General features: G+C 45.2%; 1 protein-coding gene across 1 annotated transcript; it reads right to left on the reverse strand.

The window, feature by feature from the left end:
- Nucleotides 1–5,305, reverse strand: PLA2G2D (phospholipase A2 group IID). Its single transcript, XM_007175169.2, has 4 exons — nucleotides 5,218–5,305; nucleotides 2,387–2,531; nucleotides 1,636–1,742; nucleotides 1–146 (listed from the first exon to the last, which is right to left on the reverse strand). The coding sequence occupies exons 1-4, from the start codon at nucleotides 5,303–5,305 to the stop codon at nucleotides 1–3; spliced, it is 486 nt and encodes a 161-aa protein (XP_007175231.2).
- Nucleotides 5,306–21,087: the final 15,782 nt, after the last annotated feature.

The raw sequence follows: 21,087 nt of genomic DNA on the forward strand, positions 1-21,087 counted from the left end.
CTAGCACGTGGGGGTCTGACCCTTGCACCTGGGCCGCCAGTAGTAACGCAGGTGGTTCTTGTAGGTGTCCAGGTTCCGCTGCAGGCAGAGCGCCACCTCCTTGTCGCAGGCGCACAGTTGCTGCTCACACCAGCTCCCCTTGTCAGCTGCGGGGCGGAGGAGGAGGGCACTTAGCATCTATCCCCTCCCCAGACGGAGCAGGGGTGGCTCAGGGCCCCTGGAGGGAGACGCTGAAGGCAGCTCAGCCCTTGCATGGCTTTTGGCACCCTTGCCAGCTACTCTGACTCTAGCTCTGTGACCCTGGGCGCGGACCCTGGCCTCCCTGTGTGCCATTGCTCCTTTGTTTATTCATCCCTTCAAGAAACAGTTGAGCACTTATCCCGTGGCAGGCCCTGGGGGGAAAGGACTGAACAGAATGGACACGTGAGGTTCACACTCCCCTGGGGACGGCAGATATCAGAGAACCACAGAAACAAGTGCCAGCAACTGTGCTACCCGGGAGTGAGGAACAATGCAGGGGCTACGAGATGGGAAACGGGTGGGATCTGACTCAGTGTCAAGAGCCATTTGAGCTGAGATCGGAAGGGTTTGCTCCCACTCCCAAAGTCAGGGTGGAGGAGGGGACTATTCCAGGCAGGTGGAACAGCATGTGCAAAGACTCTGAGGAAAGAGGGACCACGGTGCTTCAGTTTCGTGATCTGTAAAATGGGGGTAAGAAGACCTGGACCCACTGTATAGCACTGGCAACTATACTCAATATTTTGAATAACCTATAAGGGAAAAGAATCTTAAAAAGAATATACATATACATATATATATATATATATATATATATACATATACATATACATAAAAGATTAAAGTAAGAAGGCAAAGCCCTCAGCACATAGTAAGTGGTCAGTAAATGTTGACTATTACTGTTTTTATTGTTAAATTCTCAGTTAACAGTGACAGCTAATGAGCGCATTCAACTCCCAGCCCTGGGACCTGCCACCTTTCTCTGTGCATGGACCCAGGGGCCAGGTGACCTGGGTTACAGCCCAGGCTTCGTCATTTACATCTGTGTGGCCCTGAGCAAACAGTTCACTCTAGTCTCAGTTTCCTTGTTTGTAAAATAGAGATCACCAGGGCGGTGCTGCCTCCTGGCTGGGCTGCTCTGAGGACAAATGATGATGAAAAAATTAACAGTAACCCCAATAGCCTGTGTCATTTATCGAGCATGCATCTGCAGCAGGCATCTGCAGGGCCCATCCTGTCCGCTCTTATTTTAGTCCTTGAATTGACTTTATGGAGTAGAACACTGTTACCTTCCTGAGTTTCCAGAGGAGGATACTGAGGCTCAGAGAAGTTCAGCAATGAGTTCAAGGTCACACAGCTGGTCAATGGTGGGTCAGGGATCTAAGCTGAGGTCTGCCAGCCTTCCGGATCCACAAGGGGTCAAAGCCCCTATTGGACCTCTCCATACTCCTACCCCCATTCCTGCCTCTCCTCCACAGCCCAGCTACTGCCACTGGACACATGAGAAAAACACAGAGATTGAGCAGCTTGTGCATTGTCACACAGCATATTAAGGCAATGCATGCTAGAACTCTCTTCCTCGGCCTCCAACTCCAACCCTGAGGCCTGGGCACTCACAGCACTGGATGTTCCCCTGGGAAAACTCGTAGCTGTAGTGATCCAAGTGAACTTTGCATTTGTGGTGCTTCAGGTGATCATAGCAGCAGTCGTGGGTGTGGCAGCACCTGGAGGGAGAGGACACAGGGGTGGTGGTGATGAATCCTTGGCCAACTCAGGTCTCTGGCTACCCCTGCCCCAGAGCAGAAATTGTGTGCCTGCCTTGGAAGAGTCAAGGTATGCAGGGTCTAGTCTTCTTTCTAGCTAACTCTTATTGTTTCCTGTGTACCAGGCACCTGTTCTATCTATGAATTCTCTCTTAAGCCTTTTGACCACCCTATGATGGAGGTGCTTGCGTCATCCCCATTTCACAGATGAAGAAACTGAGACTCTGGGAGGTCAAGCCACTTGCCCAAGATCACACAGCCTGTAAGTGGTGGATGAGGGAACTGACTCGGGGCCTGGCTGGCTGTCATCCCTCCTCTGGCTGATCCCTAGGGTTGCTGTGAAAACCAAATGTGATCATGGCAAAAAGAGGTAGGACTTTTTCAAAAACAACGTTCAACGGCACTGGGGAGTGTGTGGGTATTCTAACTAGTTTGGGGTTGAGAGTACAAGGGGGCGTTTAGAGATTCTGGGGAACCCTCCAGAAGGGCTGGGGCTGGATTGGAGCTCAGCGGAGTTCCTAGCACATAGTACCAAATGAATAAATGGATGGAGAGGAAAGGGGAGGGTCCCTGGGTAGGGGCAGGGCATGATTGGGAGGAGTTACCAGTCTGTGGCATCTTTGGGCTGGCCTTTGCCACCGAATCCGCAGTGACAGCCATAGGACAAATAGGAGAAGATGGCTCTCTTCCCCGTCACCCGTCTGATCATCTTGTTCAGGTCCAGTATCCCGCCCTGGGCTGGAATCACACCTGCCAAGGAGCCCAGCCACAAGGAGAGGACATGAATCTAAGTGGAGGCCAGTGGGCTGCAGGCCTGGCACCTGGATCAAACCAATGACCTTGGATAATAAAATGACAACAAACACTAAGGCTATTGAAAATATAATGATAGTTGGTGAGTGCTTACCATGCATCTTTTCATCTAGTGACGTATTGACTCCATCCATCCCATGAGATAAACACTTTTTGTTTTTTTAAATAAATAAACTTTTTCTTTTGGTGTATTCTAGATGTATGGAAAAGTTGCCAAGATCATGCAGAGAGTTCTTATATACTCCTCATTCAGTTTCCTCTAATGTTATTATCGTCTTAGATAATCGTGGAATATTTATGAAAACTAAAAAACCAACATTGGCACAATAAATACTATTTTTAATCCTCATTTTCGAGTTGAACACACTGAGGCTCAGTAACTTGTTCCAGGTCACAGTAGTTGGTAAATAGAAGAGCCAGGATTGAAACCCAAGGCAGTCTGGTTCTGTTCTCTGTCTCTGGGCATTGAGTTCACATTCTATAATAGGAAGACACCCTTCCTGCACTCACCCCACCTCCCCAGACCCCCAGCACAGCCTGTAGAGAAATCCACACATTAAACAGCATGCCTGGCTCTCGTGGGAAGCAGTGTGATTTAGAAATCAATGATTTTCATGGATATTTTTCATTTCAGTCATAATATCTGCTGGTTAGAGTTGATCATAAGGGGAATTTATTTTACTGGGAGAGAGGAATACATTATGTTGTGTTAGGAGAAATAAAATATATTAAGTCAATGAATTCAGGGGAGAGTTTGGGAGAAACAGACAAGGTAAAAGGGGACTGGAATGTACCTGTGTGCAACCTGGGGAGATGATCCAAGAACACAGATGGAGCCCAGAGTCTCAGGGAGACTGGGCTGGGGAGGCCCCCTCGGCTGACCCTAGTTTTGGAGCCCCCCCCGCCTCCAAGTAAATGATGTTATAATGAAAGCGCTACACTCAAATGAAGTAAGTAGTAAACCAGGGATGAGCCCCAGATTGGGGAAGGTTGGGATGGGAAGAGGTGGGGTTGGGATGAATTCATGCAGCGGACCAAGGGTTCGATCACAAGCAGGGTGCTTGCCTTGGGCTGCAGGTAAAAGTGACTGGTGGTGGCAGGGACTTGCAGGCAGGTCGTGTCCCCAGCATGTGGGAATCCACAATGCCACTGCTGTTTGCCGCAGTGGCTGTAGCTGTACGGGAGTTAAAGAGAAACCTTGCTAAGTTTTGACCATCCTAAGGAATGACCCTAGGCCCTCTGGAATTCCGGATTCGGTGATAAGGCACCAGAAAGCAGCCCACTGCCAAGAAAGTTACCGTCCACCCTGGAGGCCAGCCAGGGACCTGAATTCAGAATCTCGCCTTTTTGCTGTACCTCTGTCCCCCCTAAGTCTAGCCCTTTCCATTTCAGCTTAGAAATAGCCACACAAATAAATTCACACCTGAATGATGCAGCTGTTCCTTGCCAGGCAAACAATAAATTCAACTTTGATTCAGAATGCTTTCGGGTGGTCTTATTTCTTACAATTTTACAGTGAGGTCAACCCAGCCCTGGGAAATTGAGGAGCTCAACTCGAGGTTATGAGGGCTTCGGGGCACTGGCTTAGCTTGACAGAAATACCTGCCTGGGTTGCTTTTTCTATCCTCAGTTGTCACTGAGGGGGATGGAGCCCTTTCTCCCAAGGGTTAGCGGCAGTGGCAGGAGGTAAGATCACTACTATCTCGTGAATGTGCTGTGTGTTAAACTATTGCTCGTTTACTATTACTTACACTTGCTAAACACTTTGTATACGTTTTCTCATTAAAGTCCTTCTAACAACACAGTGAAAAGGGTGCCATTGTACCCACTTTACAAATGAGGCTATAGAGGGGTAGGGGGACTTGGCCAAGGTCATACGACTGGGAGGTGATGGGCCAGCGTCTGAATGCAGGTTCATCTGTGTATTTTATCTCTACATTGTATTGCCTCTTTGCATCTGAGAGATGAATTTCTGCAGCTTGATTGCAATTTTCCTAATGGTTTTTACTGTAACCTTGGAGATGTGTTCCTCTTGAGAATTTGGGAGTCCCCAAAATAACACAAAACCACATTTAAAAATGCAAATCCTTTCTCAAATCACATATTTTGAGATGGATCAAGAAACAAAAACGCCAGTTTGCTAGCAACCAGATTTGTACATTTGATCTGCTAAAGATCGGATGGAAACTGCCCCATCTCCCAACAGTCAACAGAACCCTCTTCCCAGGTTCAAGGGAGACAATGAACATGAAAAAGTTCTAAAAATGTAGAGTGCTGTACATAAGTAAGAGATTGCTATCACCTGGTCAAAGGGACAGAGGGGAGCAGATCCATTTCTGTAATTTGTGTCCGAAGTACCAGAGGCATCAGTTCAGCTGGACCCCAGTTTCTGTAGCTTCCCGCCTTCGTATGCCACACAGCTTGGCCGTCCAGGGCTCTGTGGCCGAAGCCACTGTTCCAGGGGACTGACAGCCACTGATGGCTCCTTGCAGGGGGCCAAAGAGTTGGCGACTGCGAGGCCAGGGCAGTGAGGCTCAGAGCAGCAGCTCAGTTTAGGAAAGAGATGTAGGGCGTCTCCGCTTCCCTCCCTGCCTTCCCAGCCGTGGGTCCTGTCCCCACTTACCAGCAAACACCACCAGCATGCACAGCAAGGCAAGTCGCATGATCCCAGCACAGAGCAGTGGCGGCAGCTGCTGGAAGTCCCCTTCCATGCTGGCAGCCCTTTATATCAGATGCAACCCTCCCAGAGCCTGCACGTACCCCTCCCAGCTCCAGCTCTGGACGAGGTCACCCATACTCTTTGTTTCCTCTTTTCCGGCAATGAGGAATTTTATTATTTTTGTTTCTAATATCTGTTTTTTCAACTTTTTGATTGCAGGAGAAACAAGTTCAGCATAGAAGATTTGGAAAACATAAGCGATTAGAAGAAATTTAAAATCACTTGTGAATCCATTCATCACCATTAATTTTTGTTTTTGAAAGTGACATACAACATTGTGTAAATTTAAGGTGTACAACACATTGATACATTATATATTATAATATGAGTTGTCATTGTAGCAATAATCAGCACTTCTATCATGTCACATAATTACAATTTCTCTTTGTGGTTGGCATAATTAAGATCTAGTCCCTTAGCAAGTTTGGCGATTATAACACGACATTGTTGTCTATATTCACTGTACTGTCTCTAGGACTTATTTACTACTTGTTGCAAGTTTGTACCTTTAAACAACTTTGGTCCTATCCCTCCCCATCCCCTACTTCCCGGTAACCACCATTTTACTCTCTGTTTTTACATGTTTGGCTGTTTTAAATTCCACATATAAGTGATATTATACAGTATTTGTCTTTCTCTGTCTTACATCTCACTTACCACAATGCCCTCAAGGTCTATCCATATTGTTGTAAATGGCAGCATGTCCTTCTTTTTATGGCTGCGTAATGTTCCATTGTGTGTGTGTGTGTGTGTGTGTGTGTGTGTGTGTGTGTGTGTGTGTATATATATATATATATATATATATATATATATATACTCACATACATGACATCTTTATCCCTTCACCCACTGATAGGAGCTTAAATTGTTTCCACCATTAACACTTTGGTGTATGTCCTTCTGGTTCTATTGCTATAGATATCTTTCCACATTTTTTCCTGACCGAATTAGGAAAATGTTACAGGTAGTACTTTGTAGTCTGTCTTTTCACTTACTAAAATAACTTGAACATATTTCTATGTTGTTAAATATTCTCCTGCAGAAATGTTTTGAAAGGCAGCCTTGTATTCCATTATATGACTATGCTCTTCATTTAACAAATCCCCTATTCATGGGCATATAGGTCAATTTCGTACTCTTCTAGACCATACAGTGGTACGGTGAAAGAAATCTTTGTTGTTAAATCTCAGTTTCTGCCCAAAATTGTTTCTATAGGATCTACTCCTTAAGTGAACTTGCTGAGTCAAAGCACACACACAATTTGAAGGCAATCGACGTGTGTTGACTACTTACCCTGCAGAAGGTCTGCCCCAGATTACAGTGGGAATCCTAATGAGGCAAATGGTGTGGACCCAGCCCAACTAGGGTGGAGATGCTGATGGCAGGACACACATGGCATTACAAAGGGATGGTCTGCCACAAAGGCTCCACTGGTAACCTTCTAAGGTTTGATGGAGAGTCCATGATACCAGAAATTGGGTTTCTTCCGTGCCCGTCAGATGGCTGTTCAAGAACACAGTGCATAGGCTGACCTCTTTGCTGCTAGCTAGTCAGTCCACCCAAAAAAGCGAGACACTGCTGGGTATTCTCCCTCTCCCTCTCCCAGCCCTCTTCACTCTGTCTTTTAAATCTAATTTTCCTTTGTTCCTAGACTCAGTCACCAACTGATCATCTCATATGTGAGAAAGCAATCTGCATGCAAAATAATTAAGCAGCAAGTAAATGAAATGTCTCTGGCATATTCTTTGACACTCCTCCCCTCCGTGTGCTCAGTAGTCATTCCCTTATACTCTTACCAATGTGGGACCTTACTGTACAGTATCTAGATCTGGGCTCTTGATGGGACGTAGGGCTACTCTCCAGAGCCCCAGCTTCCCCCAAGCTGGTATCATTTCAGCAGGAGCAAAAGTAACCAGGACCTCTGCTGCTTCCAGAATAGATGCTACAAAAAGTTCTCAAAATCTGCTGTCCTAGATATTCCCAGAGGCCCCAGGGCACAGCTGAAAGGCTGAGTTTGAGATCAAAGGGACTGTGTTAAAACTCTGGCTTCTTCTCTTACCAGCTGTGGGACCCTGGGCAAATCACCTGACCTCATGAGCCTTGGCTTCCTCATTTGCAGAATGGAGACAATGTGGGGGCAACAGTCCCTCCCTCCTCTGATTGCTGTGGGGTTTAGAGAACACATGCACACAGCACACTGCACCAAGTCTCACCCCCAGAGACGATGCCATTATGGTGACCACAACACGGGCTATGTAGCATCACGTGGAGAAGAAGAGGCCGAGAGGTGGGATTCGAACTCAGGCTGCCTCCTCAGTGTTCCAGCTGCTTCACTGGGAGAAAGCTGCTCAGCTCCGTCTTCCATTTCCTCATGTGTGAAAAGGGGCAGTGATAGTGTTACTGAACCAAACTTGGGTCTGCTTGCCAACATACAGTAAAGCCAATCTACTGACCTCGGGCCGTGGTGAACCAAAGTGCATCGTTCATTGCAGGGTGCCAAGCAAGGAGTCCAGGCCACTAATGCTCAAAAGGCTTGAATTCCTCAGGTGACTTTCAGGGTAAGGTTTTTAAAGACAGGGTGAGGGAGAGGGGGTTGCGGGGTGTGTGATCAGCTCGTGAACATTCTTCTGATTGGTTGGTGGTGAGGTAATTGGGGGTCAATCTCATAAACTTTCTGGTTCCAATCATTTGGGGTCTGCTGTTAATCTGCTGTTAATCCTATCCACTCTATCATCTCAGTGTATTTTTTCTCCCTAGAAATGTGATCTGGGTTTTCAAAAAAATATCTTCTATGTTTCTAATTAACATGCTCAAGCTTTTCTCTATCTTCTTAAACATATAGAATATAGTTATAACAACTGCCGTAATGTCTTTGTCTACTAATTCTATCATTTGCATTGTCTCTAAGTCTGTTTCTATTGATTGATTTTTTTTCTCATTATGACTTTTAGGTCACCATTGCTCATTGTTATAGAAAATACTATGGGGAATTCCTTGGCGGTCCAGTGGTTAAGACTTCACAGGGGGCATTGGTTTGATCCCTGGTTGGGGAACTAAGATCCTGCATGCCTCGAAGCGTGGCCAAAAAAAAAAAGGAAAAGAAAAGAAAAGAAAGCACTATGATAATAAATCTTTGTCTACTTTTAAAAGGGGGGTTTCTTTAAAGTAGGTTTCCAGAAGTGAAACTGCTGAATCAGAAGATTGAAGGGTTCTTAAACTTCTTCCTCTTTCTGAAATTGCTAGGAATTTAGAAACTCCCTTGCTTCTGGTTCCATCAGCAGCGTATAATAGTTGGAACTGGTCATTTCCTGAGACTTACCAGCAAGTCTGTATTTTTACTTTCCTGGAAACAGTGGGGAAGACACTTGGTGATACTATTAGCCCACAATCTATCAATATCTCCAGGTGGTGGACGGAAAGGAGTAGGAGAGGGCTTAGACACTGAAGTGCAAATTCTATTAAGAATAGTTACCATCAGCTGGGGCTCAGAGAGGTTAGAAACCCACCTAGGGTCATACAGCAGGTATATGGCAGAATTTGGGTTAGAATAGAGGTCTGCCAGAGCTGCTCTTACTATGTGCTGGGCACTGTTCTAAGTGGTCCACACATAGTAAATGTAAGCAGGTATTGCCCTAATCCCCATTTTACAGATGAGTCCTTTTACCCAGGGGCTACTTTCTTGCCCTCCAAACAAAGATGGAGGTGGAAATGAGAAGAGCTGGCAGAGCCTGGAGACTGCTGCCCCCAGCCTCAGTGCAGAGAAGAAGGTGGACCCCCATCTCCTAAGAGACACCCCCATGGGGTGAGAACATGTCCTTTCAGCCAGTGACGAGAGTCCTCCGCTTGATGCATCCCTCCCCGCAAAGCCCCATTTACTGAAATGATCCCATTGCCTGGATTCCATTCATGATGAAACCTGCCAGAGGGGGTTAGAGATGCAGCTCAGAATTACTGAAGGTTTGCAGGGGAAGAGGAAATTTAAAGAAGCTGGGCTTAACTAGAGATTATCATACTAAGTGAAGTAAGTCAGACGGAGAAAGACAAATATATGATATCACTTATATGTGGAATCTAAAAAAAAAAAAAAAAAGACACAAATGAACTTATTTACAAAATATAAACAGACTCACAGACTTTGAAAACAAACTTATGGCTACCAAAGGGGAAATGTAGGGGGAAGACACAAATTAGGAGTTTGGGAGTAACATATATATATAAAATAAATAATCAACAAGCACCTACTGTATAGCACAGGGAACTCTACTCAATATTCTATAATAACATATATGGGAAAAGAATCTGAAAAAGAATGGATTTATGTATAACTGAATCATTTTGCTGTACACCTGAAACTAACACAACATGGTAAATCAACTACACTCCAATATAAAATAAAAATTAAATTAAAAAAATAAAAAGAGGAAAACAGGTAAAAAAAATAAAGAAGCTGGACTTCCTCAGGGGGTCTTCTGAACTTCATCTCTGATACCATCTGGCAGGGGGCGAGGAGGGAGGGAGAGATTTGAGGTTCCTTTGTGGGGTAGTGACCCACTTTTCTCCAGCTGCACCCAAGCAGAACTAAAGTATGTGAATTAAACAACCAGAAACCACTCAATGTCTGTCTGCTGCAGAATGGTAGATGGCGTGATTACACCACATCGACAAACCACAGCTACACATAACAACCCGGAAAAATCTCATAAACATAATGCTGAATGAAAAAAGCTGGACACAAAAGAGTACAGGTTGTAAGAGAGATTTATATGACCTTCCCGAACAGTCAAGCTAACTGGTGCTTTTAAAAGTCAGGACAGTGGCTACCCATTGAGGGGCGTGGTGACTGGAGGGGTTTCTAAGAGGGTTTCAGGGGTGCTACTGACACTCTGCCTCTTTGGGTATTGGTTACCTTGGTGAGTTCATATTCTGGAAGTTCGTCCAGCTGTTTGTTCACTGTTGGTTTTTTTTTTGGCCGCACCACGCGGCACATGGGATCATAGTTCCCCGACCAGGAATCAAACCCGTACCCCCTCCAGGGGAAGTGCAGAGTCTTAACCACTGGGCCAGGGAAGCCCCCAGGCTGTTCACTTTTGATTTGTATATTTTCATGTATATGTTATACATCCATAAATTTGAGTAATAACAATGATAATGAGGACCATGGCAGTAAAAACAAGTGGACTCAAATTTCACTAGGAAGTACTAGGTTGGCCAAAAAGTTCATTCGGGTCCATTCTTCCTGAATGAAAAACCCGGATGAATTTTTGGCCAACCCAACACTTCAGATACCCTTCTAGATGATCACATATCCTTCTGGATGATCAGACAATCTTTCTAGATAACCCAATATCCTTCTAGGCGATCCAGTATCCTTCTAGATGATCAGATATCCTTCTAGATGTTCAGATATCCTACCAGATTATGAACAACTGAAGTTGTGTAGTAGAAACAAATTTCTACTTTGATATCAGGCAAATCTGGCTTCGAATTCTAGCTTATTCACGGCATTACTTTGATTACGTTACTTCATCTCTCTGAACCTCAGGTTTCCCATCTGAAACTGGGACCAATCACGCTTCCTTTGAGGCTCGTTGTCATGATTACAGGTAGAATGGTTGGCACACAGTAGGTGGTCAGTAAACGCATGGTACCTGGTGACCCCTCCGCCCAGGAGAAAAGAGTTTAAAGTTCTGACCTCCCCTCACACCTCAGGCCCAGAGACTCTTGCTTCTAAAGGATAGAGTTGGTCACAGAGCAGGGAATTTCCACTTTGACCTCTCAGACAAGTGGCCGCAGAATTACTTTCAAAATCACTCAAAATCCCCCTCCAGGAAGCTGCAAGATGGTCATTGCTTGAAGGTTCTTGTTTTCAGACTTGGCCTGGGCCCCTGCTGCTTTCCTCAAGGTCGCATCATCCTGGGAGGCAGCAGAGCCTGGGTGGTCAGAAGGAGGTTAGACAGGCCTGATGTGGACCCTGACTCCCCCTCTGCTTTCTCATCTGTTAAGTGGGGTGGAGGAACATGAGAATGACCAGCTACCAGAGTTCTTGTGAGGATTCTGAGACATGGGGCACGGACGGTGCTGGTTGCAGAGGGCACGTGTGGGTGGGGCCTGGCTCCACTTTGCACAAGTTGATTTGCGTGGAGGTGGTTTGATCTGCCTCAGGAGTTGGGGGGTGTGACTGTGGACACCAAGAGATTTGTCTGGCGGCTTTGGCCTGAGCGCTGTGGAGAGAGCTCTGCGGAAACTCCAGGCGTAGGCTCTGGTCACAGGGAGGGGCTCTGCAGGGCACAGGGGACAGAGGGGTGCAAAAGTGGTGCAGGACGGGTGTGGCTCTGAGGCTGGAGGGTAGCGAGACCCCACTGGGCCCCTGAAGGCCCACAGCTTTGGGGTGCTGAGGCCTCCAGGAATAGCTGCGGAGGTGGGTTTGGGGAGCAGAGCAGAAGACTATGAGAGCCTGGGGTTCCCAAGGCTACCTTGGAGACTCCCAGAAATAACGGCAAGATTTTACTTCGTGGGGACTTAGGAAGGGGCTGACTTATGTGGGCCAGACAAGAGGCCAGAGGCATTTCTTACTGTTAATATGATTCGTGCAGGGGCCCACAGCCTCTTGAGAGATGGAATATTTCCTGCCATATCAGTAAACAAAGGATATCACGGTCATCAGCGATTGCAGCCTCCCAGCATGAGCCGGTGAACCCTGAGAAAACTCAGGAAGGGAAGACTGACCTGCCGTCTAGCAGCCATCAGACTGCAGCCACTCCCTACAGCGAGCCCTGAGGAACCTCAGGATATGAAAACACAGGATACTGGCCTCAGATAGCTGAGGTGCATATCAAAGGAATGATTTCAGTGAGCCCAGACTCTTGCATCCTCCCATACATAGAAAAAGTGCTAAATTCCTTAACTTGGGATATCTGGTTTTCTTTAATTAACAATAATCTTTTGATCTTCCTGACTACAGGCCCTTTGTTGCAAAACTCCTATATATTCTAGCTCCCCCCCTCGCCTCCGCCTCCAGGGAGCAGTTCTCTCAGGGTTACTTGAGATGCTGCTTCCAGGGCTTGAAGTCCTAAAAATTCCCACCAAATAAAACAGGACTCTCAACTTTTAGGTTGTGAATGTTTTTTTTAAGTCGACACTCTTGAGACCTGGTGGAAGGGTATACCCAAGAGACACACCATTCACTCCATAGGAAAATAGCAATGTTTTGTCTTTTACATGAGGTCTTTGATCTCAGCATGTGTATGGTGGGTATTATCTGTCCATTTGCAGATGGGGTTAGTGGGGCTCCGAAGGATCAAGTCACTTCTCAGGCAGAGCACTGGCCAGACCCAGTCTCCTCACTCTCAAGTCTGATTCTTTTCCAGTGGGGCATCGCCATGGGCTATATGGACAATGGGTGGTGTTACGGGATGAACCGTGTCCTCCCACCCTGTAAAATGTATATGTTGAAGTCCTAGGCCCCAGGATCCTATTTGGAGATAGGGTTTTTAAAGAGGTAATTAAGTTAAAATGAGGTCATTAGGGTGGGTCCTATTCTAACATGACTTGTGTCCTTATAAGAAGAAGAGATTGGGACATAGACAGGTACAGAGGGACGAACCATGTGAAGACACAGGGAGAAGATGGCCACCTGCAAGCCGAGGAGAAAGGCCTCAGAAGGAACCAACCCTATTGATACCTGATCTCTGACTTCCAGCTTCTAGAACTGTGAGAAAACAAAATTCTCTTAAGCCCCACACTCTGTGGTGCCTCGTTATGGCAGCCTGAGCAAACCAACACAGGTGTTAAGAGAGCCCAGAAATAATAATGGATGCATAGGCAGGCTTCCTGGAGGAGGTGAGCAGCTGCTAGTCATTGCCCTCTTTCTTCTGCTTGGTCCTCTTCCCCTCCCCACAGTGTCCACATGCACCGTGCCTGCAGTAGAGACCTGGTCTGAGGGACTGGCCTGGTCCTCAGGCTGCTGCCTGTAACCAGGCTTTCCCTGACTCACAAGGCTGAGCCCAGCTTGTTGCCTCAGTTTCTGCCTCCATAAAATGGGACTAATGTCCTTTGATGCCTCCCTCCTCCAGGGTCAACTGCTTAATGATTAGGAATTATTTGGCGATATAGTCATGATATATGTGTGTGTATATATAAAACATTTTTGTTATAAATGTAGAAGCAGTATATATTTCTTAATTTTTTGTTTCTTTTAAAGTCAACTTTATTGAGGTACAATTTCCACAAAATTTGGTATAGCCAGTCTTTTTAATTTCCGGCCCTCTGATAAGTATGTAGTAGAATCTCGTGTGGTGTTAATTTTCATTTCCCTAATGACTAGTGATGCAGAGCATCTTTTCTCTATGCTAATTTGTCAATCAATATCTTCTTTGGTGAAGAGTCTGTTCAAATCTTTTGCTCATTTTAAAAAATGGAGTGGTTTGTTTTCTTATTATTGAGTTTTGAGAGTTCTTTATATATTCTGGATACAAGTCCTTTACCAGATGTGTGATTTGCAAATATTTTCTTCTGGTCTGTGATGTGTCTTTCTGTTATCTCAGTAGAGTCTTTAGAAAAAGCAGAAGTTTCATTTTCCTGAAGCCCAATTTATTGTTGGCTTCATATCTTCTATATTCTCTTCTATATCATGCTTTTGGTGTTGTACCAAGAAATCTGCCTAATCCAAGGTCACAAAGATTTTCTGCTATGTTTTCTTCTAGAAATTTTATAGGCTTAGGTTTTACACCTAGGTCTATGATCCATTTTTTAAAAATAGATTTTTTTAAAGTTTTGGTAAAATATACACAACGTAACATTTACCATCTTAACTACTTTTCACACTGTTGTGCAACCATCTCCACCATCCAGCTGCAGAATTCCTCTCCTCTTTGCAAAACTAAAACTCTGTATCCACTAAACAAGAACTCCTAACCTCGCCCTCCCCCTCCCCTCCTCCCTGGCAACCACCATTCTTTCTGTCTCTGAATTCGACTCTCTAAGTACCTCATACGAATGGAATCATGCAGTATATGTCCTTTTCTAACTGACTTATTTTACTTAACACAATGTCCTCAAGGTTCATCCAAATGGCATGTGTCGAAATTTCTTTCCTTTTTAAAGCTGAATAATATGATCCATTAAAAGAATAGCTTTACAGAAATATAATTTGCATATCACACCATTCATTCGAGTGTATAATTTGATTTTTTTTGGTATATTCACCGTTATGCAACCATCACCACAATTTAATTTTAGAACATTTTCAACATCCCCCAAAGAAACCCTCCCCATTAACAGTTACCAACCTCCTCTACCCCATACTCCCTCCCCCAAGCCCCAGGCAACCACTAATCTGCTTTTGGTCTCTATAGAGTTGCCTAGTCTGGAATTTCATATAAAGGAAATCATATAATATGTGGCCTTTTGTGACTGGCTTCTTTCATTTAACATAATGTTTTTGAGGTTCATTCATGTTATAGCTCGTATCAATATTTTATTCCTTTTAATTCTTGAATAATGTCCCATTGTATAGATATTCCACCTTTCATGTATCTATTTATCAATTGATGGACACTTGTTTTTCCCTGCTTTTTGGTTATTATGAATAATCTTTCTATGAATATCTGTGTGCAAATTTTTGTGTGGGTGTATGTTGTCATTTCTCTTGGGTACATACCTATATACCATATAGATAGCCATCCTAGTGGGTGTGAAGTGGTATCTCATTATGGTTTTGACTTGTGTTTCCCTAATGACTAATGATGTTGAGCAACTTTTCATGTGCTTGCTGGTCATTTGTTTATCTTCGTTGGAGAACTGTCTATTCAAATCCTTCGCCTATTTTTAAATTGGGTTATCTTTATTGTTGAGTTATAAGAATTCTGGACCCAAGTCCCTTATCAGACATATGATTTGCACATATTTTATCCTATTCTGTGAGCTGTCTTTTTATTTTCTAAGTGGTATAGTTTGCAGCACAAAATTTTTAATTTTGATGAAGTTCAATTATTTATTTATTTATTTATCACTTGTGCTTTTTTTGTAGTATCTAAGAAACCATTGCCTAACCCAAGGTCACAGAGATCTACTCCTGTGTTTTCTGCTAAGTTTCTTCTGAGTTTTATAGTTTTAAGCCTTACAGTTAAATCTATCATCCATTTTGAGTTAACTTCTGTGTATGGTGTGGGGAAGGAAACCAGTTTCATTCTTTTGCATGTGGAAATCTAGTTGTTTCAGCACCATTTTTTGAAGACCTCTTTCCCTATTGAATTGTCTTGGCACCCTTGTTGAACTATGATCCATTCTGATTAATTTTTGAATATGGTGAGATGTATGGATGAGATTATTTTTTTCCCCTCCCTCCCTCCCTCCCTCTCTTCCTCCCTCCCTCCCTCCCTTCCTTCCTTCCTTCCTTCCTCTCTTCCTCTCTTTTCTTCATATTGATAGTCAATTGTTCCAGCACCATTGTCGAAAATCCTCCATGGGGGCTTCCCTGGTGGCTCGGTGGTTAAGAATCGCCTGCCAATGCAGGGGACAGGGGTTCGAGCCCTGGTCCGGCAAGATCCCACATGACGCAGAGCAACTAAGCCTGTGCGCCACAACTACTGAGCCTGCACTCTAAAGCCCGCAAGCCACAACTACTGAGCCCGCGTGCCACAACTACTGAAGCTCGCGCGCCTAGAGCCCGTGCTCCGCAACGAGAAGCCACCGCAATGAGAAGCCCGCGCACCGCAACGAGGAGCAACCCCCACTCTCTGCAACTAGAGAAAGCCCGCGCGCAGCAACGAAGACCCAACGCAGCCAAGAATAAATAAAAGAAAAAAAGAAAGAAAGAAAATCCTCCATGGGATTGCCTTTGCACCTGTGTCAAAAATAAATTTTCCATAAATGTGTAGGTCTAATTCTGGATCATCTATTCTGTTCCATTGATCTATTTGTCTATCTTTATACCAATCTACACTGCCTTGATTAAAGTAACTTTATAAGCCTTAAAATCAGGTAGTATAAATCCTGCAACTTTGTTCTTCTTTTCAAAGTTGATTTGATATTCTAGGTCCTTTGCATTTCCATATGAATTTTAGTATCAGCTTGTCAATTTCTACAAGAAAAGTCTATTAGGATTTTGAATGAGAGGGCATTGACTTTATAGAGCAAATCGGGAGAATTGGCATCTTAACAATATTCAGTCTTCTGATTCATAAACATGGTCTTTCTTGATTTCTCTGAGCATTGTTTCATAGTTTTCAATGCACAAGTCTTCCATGTATTTTGTCAGATTTATCCCTAAATATTTCATATTTTTGGATATTATTGTTAAAGTATTTTTTTCAATTTCATTTTCCAGTTGTTTATTGCTAGTAAATAGAAGTACAATTTTCTTGTATTTTCATCTTATATCCTTCTCCCTTGCTACTAAACTCAGTTATTAGTTCTAGCAGTTTTTTTGTAGATTCTAGAGGATATTTTTTTTTACATGGACTATCATGTTTATGCCAATAGAGACAATCTTACTTCTTCTTTTCCAATCTGAATGCCTTTCATTTCTTTTCTTGCCCTAGTGAACTGCCTAAAACCACCAGTAAAACATTGAATAGAAGTAGTGAGTGGAGATTTTTGTCTTGTTCCTAATCTTAGATGGAAAAGTAATCAGCCTTTCCCCATTAAGTATGATGTTAGCTGCAGGGTTTTTTTTGTAGACGCCCTTTTTCAAGCTGAGGAAGTTCCCTTCTATCTCAGTTTTCTGACAATATTTTTCAAAAATCAGGGACAGATGTGAGATTTTGTCAAATGGATGGGTTTTTTGCATTTATTAAGGGGTTTTCTTTTTTAGTCTGTTAATAGGGTCTTTTTAGTCTGTTAATCATTGATTGATTTTTTTAGTGTAAAACCAAACTTTCATTCCTCACTTGATCATTTTGTATTTTCCTTTTTATATCTTGTTGGACTCTGCTAACATTTTATTAAGAGTTTTTACATCTATGTTCATGAGAGATATTAGTCTGTAGTTTTCTTTTCTTGTAATGTCTTTATCTAGTTTTGATGTCAGAAGAATAGTGGCTTAACAGTATAAATTGGGAAGTATTTCCTCCAGTTAAATTTTCTAGAAGAATTTGTGTAGAATTGTGTCCTCCCAAAATTCATATGTTGAAGCTAACCCCCATTATCTCAGAATGTGACTGTATTTGGAGATAGGGTTTTAACGGAGTTTAAATGAGGCCATTAGGGTGGTCCCTAATCCAATCTGACTGGTTTTTATGAGAAGAGGATATGTGGACACACAAAGAGACAGGAGGGATGTGCATGCACAGAGGAAAGACCATGTGTGGAGCCATCTGTAAGCCAAGAAGAGAGGCCTCAGAATGAAACCAACCCTGCCGACACTTTGATCTTGGACTTCGAGCCTCCGGAAGTGTGAGAAAGTGAATTTCTGCCGTTTAAGCCACCCAGTCTATGGTACTTTGTAATGGCACCCCTAGCAGCCTGATACAATTAGTATTATTTCTTCCTTAAGCATTTGGTTGCATTCACCTGTGAAGTCATCTAAACCTGGAGTTTATTTATGAAAAGGTTTTAAACTGCATGTTCAATTTGTTTAATAGATGTAGGGGCTATTTCCAGTTGAGTGAATTCATGTTTTTCAAGGAAAGTGACTGTTTCATCTTAGTCATTGAATCTACTGCCTTACATTCATTTTAACACACAAAAATGACGGACAATAAAACCACCAGATATTCTACTGTCTAAAAATAACCACTGCTAATGTTTTGCTGTGTATCTTCCAGATAATTTTTATGCATGTGCCCACCCACCCCTCAACAACCACCCTCCCCCCTTTTTTTTTAGTTTCCAACAGTCTTTTTTTTTTAGTTTCCAACAGTCTTTTTTTTTTTAATTGGGGTATATTTGCTTGACAATGTCGTGCCCACCCCGCTTTTCTTTTGTTTGTTTTACAAAATTGCTATTACCTTTAATATCCAGGTTTTTTGTATCGTTAAATCTTTGAAAACATAATTATGGATGGATGGTTAATCATTTGCTTAACGAATTCCCTAACTTAAGGTGCTTCTGATTTTGGAGGAGCATCTAAAGAATGCCACAGTCAGTATCCTCTTTCATTTGTCTCTGGGAGCTACTCAGGTTTGTATCTTGGTTTATAGTCCCAGAAGTGGAATTACTGGGTCGACCAGTCTATTGTCGACTTTTGATATTGAGCACTCTGCGATTGGGGGAGGAGGGGGGAGGGAGCGCCCATCCTCCCCTCAAGGGACCAAGCCCAAACCAACGCAGCCAGTGGGAGTGTGTGATGAGAAAATGGCACAGGACCATGCAGAGGCTCTCAGGGGCCTCCTCCACTGCCCCCACCCCCCCACCAACCCCAGCCATGACCTCCTTGGCATAGATCTAAGTGCCTCCTGGTTACCTGCATGTTGGCGGCTGTATCGTCAGTATGTGGACTGGACTGGGTCTTACTTCTTGGTTCTTCCTCCTTTGGAGTGAGTTACATCGTTAAGAGGCATCTGCAAAAATCAAAGCGAGTACTGAACTGTGCAGGCAAGTGAAGGCGGAGACCAGCCTTACCCTGCCATCACCACGCTCTGTTCTCAGGGAGCTCACAGTCTGATGGGGCAGATGCAGCCCCTGTCCCGGGAGAACCCCTGGCTTTTTTGGAGGAAATGCTAGTCCCCTGTTCTCCAGGATCCCTGGTTTGAGTGCAATGTCAAGACCCACAGACCAAAACACATACAGGTGCCTACAAAAGACTGTATAAGCAAGCGCAGGTCAACACCTTCCACGTAGGGATGTGTGATTGGTTGCAGTGGGGCTTTTCTAGGATAACTTCCTGGGAAAGAGAAGGGCCTGGACCCGCAGAGAGGAGGTTGGGCGAGGGAAGGGTGAGGGCTGGGAGAACGGGGAAATGATATGTGGGATTGGCCAGCCAGTTGGTTTGGTAGAGCCAGAAGTGCAAGCTGGAAAAGCTGGGGGTAGGAAGGGAAGTGCTGGTGGGGGGAGGGGCGGTTCTCTTCTGTTCTTTGCCAGCAAGTTTGGGACCATTGGGAGGGAAGGGCCAATGGAGACGATTTGGAGTTCTCATTTCCAATGATACTCTTCTTTGCCCCTCCCTTTTTCCCCTCCCACCATCTCAGTTCACCTCAAGGCTGGAGAACAGGCCTCTGCTTGGTAACAAACAGGTCTTTATCTGAGCACCTGCCGCATGCCCCCATAGCACACAACACCTGTAATCTGTTATTATCTGTGAGCAGAATCCTTACTCGGTGATGCCCGGTTATACCCATCTTACAGCTGAGGACACAGAGGCCAGGGAAGGGAGCTATCCTACCAGGATCTCAGAGTCAAGAAGTCAGGGTGCTGGAATCGGAGCCCCTGTCTGTGCAATGGTCCACACTGCCGGGGGCTCCCAGGGCTCCAGCCCCCCTCTGTTCCTTCCTGGCCCCATCTTTCCCCCACACATGCCACCCCCAAAAAGAGGTAAATGGCACTAACCCCCAGGCCACCAGGATCTCAACCAGAGGTGACTGGGCCCCCCAGGGCACATTTGGTGATGTCTGGAGATATCTTTGTTGTCACAAGTGGGGGTGGGGTGGGGGGAGGGAGGAGGAGAGGCGCAGGGAGGAGCATGGGGAGGAGTTACTACCGGGTCTAGTGGTGGAGGTTAGGGATGCTGCCCAAGCCCCTAGGATGCCGAGGACGGTCCCCACCGGAGAGGTGTCGGGTCACATGACAGTGGTGGTGGCGCAGAGTAGCCCTGTTCCAGATCTGCAGGCTCGCCCTTCCGGATGTGAGCTGGGGGCTTCCTGCTGGATGCGTGTGCCCGTGCCCCTCCAGTCTTAGCCAGAGGTGGGCACCAGCAGCTTGCAGATGTGGGTAGGCAGTTCTCTGCAGATTCAGGACTAAAGCCCTTCCAGATGTGAAGGGATGGCTTACAGATGTGCGCATATCCACACGGAAGGCCTTCCGGGCAGAGCCTCTCCTTGACCCAAACTTGCTTGGTCGCCCTGAACTCTTCTCCTCCTCCTAGGCCTCAACTTCTGGGCTTCCATGTCCATCTAGGTATTGTCCAGTTTTAGCGTGACATCTGCTAAGTCACTTCAGCCAGGATCCCTCATCCTTGATATCTGATGGGGTTCCTCACCACCCCCCCACCAGCCCCCGGTGATGTCTGATCACCCTGCCTGCCTTCAGCAAGAATCCTGTTAGGTGGGTTTAGCCAGAATCCCCCCACCCCTGATGCTTCCTCTTAGGAATTTCCCATCCTCTGACCCCCACGCTGTGCCTTGGCTACAAATTCCCACTTTTCTTTGTTGTGTTTGGAGTTGAATCCAATCTCTTTCCCTCACCACAAGGTCCCATCATAGCAGTCCCTACACTATCCAGTGGCCCCTTTGAATAATTAGTCTGCCTTGCTGTGCTTTTAACAAGTGTCACTGGATAATTTTTTCATCCCTTTCGGATGGGAAGAGAGAGAACTTTGGGCTAATTTCCTTTCAGATGCCTGAGGAAGGGCCACCTCCTCTTCAGGTGCATCAACTCCCACGCCCCGCAGGCCCGAGCACCCTGGAGTGGGAGTTACCAGGCAGCTGTGGGCAGGGCCGTGGGGGGAGGTGGAGCCTCCTTTTACTAGGCCATGTGTCACCTGCCTCCTGCCCTGGGGCATTGCCCCGGCACTACTCTGCCACTGCGACAGCGAGAAGCTGGGGCCTGCTCCCCAGACTTTGGGGTGGATCGCGGCTCTCCTTGAGCGCCCTATGTTCCTGGCCCCCCAGAACCCAGAAC

Source organism: Balaenoptera acutorostrata, chromosome 1 (genome assembly GCF_949987535.1).
Source record: "Balaenoptera acutorostrata chromosome 1, mBalAcu1.1, whole genome shotgun sequence".
NCBI lineage: Eukaryota > Metazoa > Chordata > Mammalia > Artiodactyla > Balaenopteridae > Balaenoptera > Balaenoptera acutorostrata.